At 54.3% G+C, this 5,385-nt stretch overlaps 1 protein-coding gene across 1 annotated transcript in view; it reads left to right on the top strand.

Annotated features, from left to right (window-relative positions):
* The first annotated feature begins 3 nt into the window (after nucleotides 1-3).
* Nucleotides 4-5,385, top strand: part of RIC8A (RIC8 guanine nucleotide exchange factor A) — a 10,818-nt gene continuing 5,436 nt past the window's right edge. The window contains 4 exon segments of the mRNA XM_009878996.1: nucleotides 4-196; nucleotides 2,886-2,933; nucleotides 4,709-5,088; nucleotides 5,090-5,321. Of these exon segments, the coding sequence (XP_009877298.1) occupies nucleotides 113-196; nucleotides 2,886-2,933; nucleotides 4,709-5,088; nucleotides 5,090-5,321 (744 nt within the window). The 5' untranslated portion in view covers nucleotides 4-112.

Below are 5,385 nucleotides of genomic sequence, written 5' to 3'. Positions count from 1 at the left end.
AGAAGCCTGCAGGTCAAGCTCCTTTTGCATCGCTGCTGCCTGGGAGCCCTGGAAGCCCCCGACTGCCCCTCTGCCCCGTCTCGCTCCCTGCGGTAGCTGAGCCGGTGGGATCATGGAGCTCAGGACCGTGGTGGCCACGGTGGAAAGTGGGGAGCAGGACACGATCCTCAAGGTGCTGCAGATCTACAACCAGGAGGTGAGTGAGCGCCTGACCTCTGCTGCATCCTGCGGTTCTGAGCCCGGGCGCAGGCTGGGGGGTTCCTGTGCCCCCCACCTCTCCTCAGTCTGTCCCCGCCGAGCGCATCCGTGTGCGTGTCGCTGCTGTGAAGATGTTACAGGCTGCCTTGTGCTTTCCTTGCAGATGGTGTGTTGCTTGAGATTTTTGCTAGGAAGCAGGTTAACAGCCTCTTTGTCTCCGTTCCTTTGTAAGCTGGAGGTAAAGCACGCAGAAGGGATTTATTTATTTTTTTAGTTATAACTGTTGTTCAGATCACAAGTAAAACCTGGCAGGGCAATAAGCAGCGTGAAGACCAAGGAGGAGGAGCTTTTATGTTAAGGCAAGGTTTGGAGGTGACAAAGCTGAGGGCTGGGGAGGAGCTGCAGGTGAAACACTCGCTACGATTTGCAAGTAAAAGATGATTCAGGGTGGACCAGGATGGGCTGCTGGGATTTGCTATGGCTGCTTCGTCTGCAAGCTGGCAGTAAGAAGTAAATAGAGAATATCAGAAAAAGAACGGTTGGGAAGCAGAGGTGGGAGCGTTTCTAGCCTTAAAGTGGCGAAAGATTATCCCTTTTGAAATAGACTCTAGTTGTCAGGGAAATTTCCTCCACAGGGTTTCCACCAGGGTAGGGCTGGCCCTGCAGATCAATGTGACTCACTCTGCACCATTCCTAAGGAGGTGGGAAGCCAGCGGGGAAAACCTGTGGATATTTTTGCACGAGTGTGCAAGAGGGAGAGCGGGCAACTCTTCTCAGCCGGTGGTTTCGAAACGCGGGAGGTATTAGTGCAGAAGGAGAGTGTCCCAGCTCAAGACAGTCTGCGGGGTTGGCGTTGCCATCAGCAGGTGTAACGCTGAGAGGAGCCGGGAGCGCAAACAGGGGTCGGTGTTTAACCAGCTCGGCATCAAACCACATTTCCTGTCATGTTCCTCTGGCTGGATCCCTTGTCGCTGTATCAAGCGTAGGAAACTTGTGAGAATGTCAGTGGTTTCGCTAGCCCGTCTGGAAGAAGTAGAGCAATCCAAGAGGACTACAAAACTGCAGATAAACTCAGCAGCTTCCTCGCATCGTATTTTACTATAAAAATTGTTGGTACCATGTTCTTTTCTCTGGAGATATACTTCAATTCGCTATTGCATACGCAGTCAGTTTGTGATTGCCGGAAATTAGCTGCGGCTGAAGCAAAACCACAGCTACAGCGAAAATATAAGCAAGTGACATTACAGGAGCCTGCAAAGAGGATACAACGAGAAAAGAACAAGTGGCGTGGATATCTGCAGAGCTGCTGGTTCCTCATAAGGTGGTGTGACAGCCCGTGCAGGGGTCTGCTCTCGGTGCGTAGGTGAGTCGGGGAGCGCCGGTGACCCCCCAAAGCTCAGTCAGTCCCAGCTTTCCCGGGCAGGATGGCAGGAGAGTCGGACAGCGGGACAGCTCGTGAGGTGATGGACACAGCGCAGCTGGGCTCAGCTGTTCGCACCTGTAGGTGGGATGTCCAGGAGCTGCGATTGCTTGAGAGGAGTAAATCCAGAGTAGAAGAGGGACGGGTTGTGGTGTGGTTAGTTACTGTGGTTGGGTAAGTGTCAGCGGCGTAACTCAGTAAAAGGCAACAGTGCTGAGAAAATGTGGGGAGAATTAGGGTACAGTTCTACCTGCAGGTCTGTACGTGGATAATTAATGTTTTATAGATGTTAAACATTTTCATTCTCAAAGCCTGGGCGAGATGCTCTCTCGGTGTAACTGGTGACTGCAGCCCTCGCTGGGAAGGGCTGCTTTTCACCAGAGCGCCCGTGATCTCTGCTGCTTGGTTCGCTGGGAGCAAACGTGGCCTGACTGTCGCTCCAAGAACAGCCAGAACAGTGAGGGACACGGGAGTGTTTCCCCTGACCAAAGAGGGGGCTGGTTGTTGGAGAAAGGGATGTGGTGGAGGTGTAGAGGTCAGGTCTCTCGTGTTCAGAAACCGCGACCTGAATAACCGCCAGGGTCTATTCGCAGGTAACAAGGACACGGTACTTGTTTTGATTGGGAAAAGGAGCAGTAAAAGCCAAGGGGAGAAATGTGTAGGCACAGCTTGGAGGTGTTGTTGGGCAGAGGAATTACCAGCTATTATGGGATATTTGGATTGTGATAAATACCCACTTTGCTGCTGCGGTATTTAAAAATAAGTCTGTCTGTCAGATGGACACGGCTTTGGCCTGTGGCGTTCAGGGTAATATCCATCCTGGGTGTTTTTCGAGGATGAAACAGGGGACCTTGGTCAGGGAGAGCACGTCAGGCCCGGCGGCACGGTCCCGCTCTGCGCTTTTCTGACCAGATTGATCCCCCCAGCTGTGAAGGCCTGGGTACTGTTGGAAAGAGACGGCAGGACTGGAGCAAAAACCTCAGTGGCGGGGAAGTTTTCCTTCTGCCTGCTTCCTCAGGAGCGTGCACTGCTCGGTGCAAAGCCCACAAACACCGCAGACCTCTCTAAGCGCAGCGACGCTGCTCGCAGCACTCGTTCCCCGCTGCAGGGCAGGTGGGGACTCCTCTGGAGCAGAAGGTCTGACTTGCTTTCACAGTTTATTTTCAGAGCTGCAGCTTTCCAGCTGAATTCCCCTCCCTCGGCTGGGAGTAACTTGTGGGTTTTGGACCCATTACTTGTTCTGATTGTTTTTGTTTTGCCCCCACAGAAGTCCCAGTGCTTCACCTTTGACGATGAGGAGCGGGAAGAGAGGAAGGTAGGCACGCTCTTTGCTTTCTTCCTCTTGTCAGGTGCAAGCAGCTGCCACGGCTCCTGCAGGGAAAGAAATGAGTGGTTTTTTTCACAAATATGGTTAGGAAATGGTGTGCTCAGAGCACCTGGCTCCTGTTTTCCCCTCGGTAGTTGGTGTTTTAGGATAAAAGTCGGCATCCACCTGGCACTGAGGAGTCCCTTGGGTTCGGTGGTGTGGGGGGCTCTGCCACGGGCGCGTAACAAGCCTGATCCTTTGTGGGATGAGGCTGCTGGGCAAAGATCACGGCAACACACAAGCCTCTCGAGAGCAAGTGGCTTTGCTGTGAGCCAGCTGCGGGATTTGACCGAGGCTATGCATTAACAGATCCTTTAAGCTGGTGTAATCTGGCACGCGGTGGAAAGAAACGCTCCTGCCTGGTCATTTCTGCTCTTGCGGCTCTGCCGTGCCAGGGCAGAGCTTTGCGTGGCTGTGCAGGGTTGGTGGGCTGCTCTGCCTAAGGAATTACTTTTTTTTTTTTTTTTTCCTCCCCCTTTCCCAGCTGGATCAGATTTGTGGCCCAATTCATTGGTTGATTGTGCTAATGCCTGTGTTAGTGCAGGAGGTGTGGGCCAGGCCACTCGGCTGGAGAACAGGACTCGTTTTGTCCGTTCCCAGCTGAGGCTGGTGTGAGGTGTTCCCGGGTACAGCCTGGCATGTCCCACAAGATCTGAGCACTTTACCTTGCGCTGGGGGGGTCACACAGGCTGCAAATTCAGACACAGCCTTGGGGATCTCCACTTTTGGGGTGTCTGTCCTGAAACATGAGCCAAGCGACACCATTGAGTTCCTGGTGCTCGGTTTTCCTGAAGGACTGATTACTCCTGGGCATGTGCCCTGAATGTCTTTACCCCGAGTCCGTCGGACTCTTTGGTTACTTATGACTGTATCTTTAGCAGCTCCTGTGTCTCTCTCCTCGTCTAGGAGGAGAAGAGCAGTGACTGTACTTCCTCACTTCTCAAGGCTGTGGTTGTGGGCTGTATTTCATAACTTAAAGCTTGTTCGGTCCTGCCAGCCTCTCCTTGAGGGCTAAAATTATTTTTTTTATCTATTTCCTTCCTTCCCTCAGTCCTTTTATGAGGCATAACTGGTCAGGCTGCGTTAAGGCAACTACACCAATGTCAAACCTTCGGTCTTGGGTTCCTTCGTGCCTGCAGTGCGCGGGGGAGGACTCCTGCTCTGGTGTGGGGTGGTGTCAGAGAGATCTGGTGAGACCCCACCTCTCCGGGGGGTGCCTGTCTCTGCGGAGAGGCGTCGCTGTGCTGGGTTGCGCAAAGCATCACCGTGGCTCTCGTGCTCTTCCCTCGCTCGCTGTTGCGTACGATGCTGTTATCCACGGGGGTTAGAATTCCAGCTCTCCTGAGCTGGCGTTAGCGGAGCTCTGCCAGTCTGCGCCTGTGGAGGATCTGGGCTAGTAGGTCTCCAGACAGCACTGAGGTGTGTCTCCTGAGGTCTCTTTGCCTCCTTTCCTAGGCTGTCATGTGCTCTTCTCACCTCACTTAGGTCCTGTCACCCTCCCTTGGTGATCTGCTGACACACCTCTTGACCTTTTCAGTCTATTTCTGGAGCACCCAAAGCAGATGTCTCCCAAATCTTAAAGCTCTGGGTGGGAGAACTGCTGTCGAGCTGGTGGCTGCTTGACAGGGGGAGGAAGCCACAGGGGATGCTTGTGCCCAGCCATCTCCTTGCTCAGTGCTGGGAAGGGTGGATTTGCGAGGCGTTGCTTGTTTCCACTCGCACAGAAAATGGCCCAGCTGTTGATCCGGTTCCTGGAAAGAGAGCTGCAGCCGTCCTGCCAGGTGGCGTGCTTGGAGAGCATCCGCATCCTGTCCCGGGACAAGTTCTGCCTTGACCCCTTCACCACCAAAGAAGGCTTGAAGACCCTCTCCAGGCACGCTGGCATCGATTACTCGGAGGAGCTCATCCGGGAGGTCCCAGACTTGGATGTCATCCTGGAATCCCTCAAATGTCTCTGCAACATTGTCTTCAGCAGCCCCAGGGCGCAGGAACTGACGGCCGAAGCCCGGCTGGTGGTGGGCCTGGCCAAGCGCATCAAGCTGTACAACGAGAGGAGCCTTCCCCACGAGGTCAAGTTCTTTGACTTGCGCCTGCTGTTCCTTTTTTTCGCTCAGGGTGGACATCCGTCAGCAGCTGGCCCAGGAGCTCAGGGGCATCAGCCTGATGACGGATACCCTGGAGCTGACCCTCGGGGTGAAGTGGTTGGACCCCTACGAAGTCGCCACCGAGGAGGGACTTCTCCCACCTTTGCCTCGGCAGGAGACGGAGCGAGCTATGGAGATCCTGAAAGTGCTCTTCAACATCACCTTTGACTCCAGCAAGAGGGAGGTGGACGAGGTGAGCTCCCACCCCACTGCCCTCGCGTGTCTCCAGGCTGCGGTTTTGGGGCTGGGTTACTCCT

The sequence above is a fragment of the Apaloderma vittatum genome, unplaced genomic scaffold, assembly GCF_000703405.1.
Source record: "Apaloderma vittatum isolate BGI_N311 unplaced genomic scaffold, ASM70340v1 scaffold32090, whole genome shotgun sequence".
Taxonomy (NCBI): domain Eukaryota; kingdom Metazoa; phylum Chordata; class Aves; order Trogoniformes; family Trogonidae; genus Apaloderma; species Apaloderma vittatum.
The sequence above is the reverse complement of the archived record's forward strand: the minus strand, read 5'-3'. Positions and strand labels throughout refer to the sequence as shown.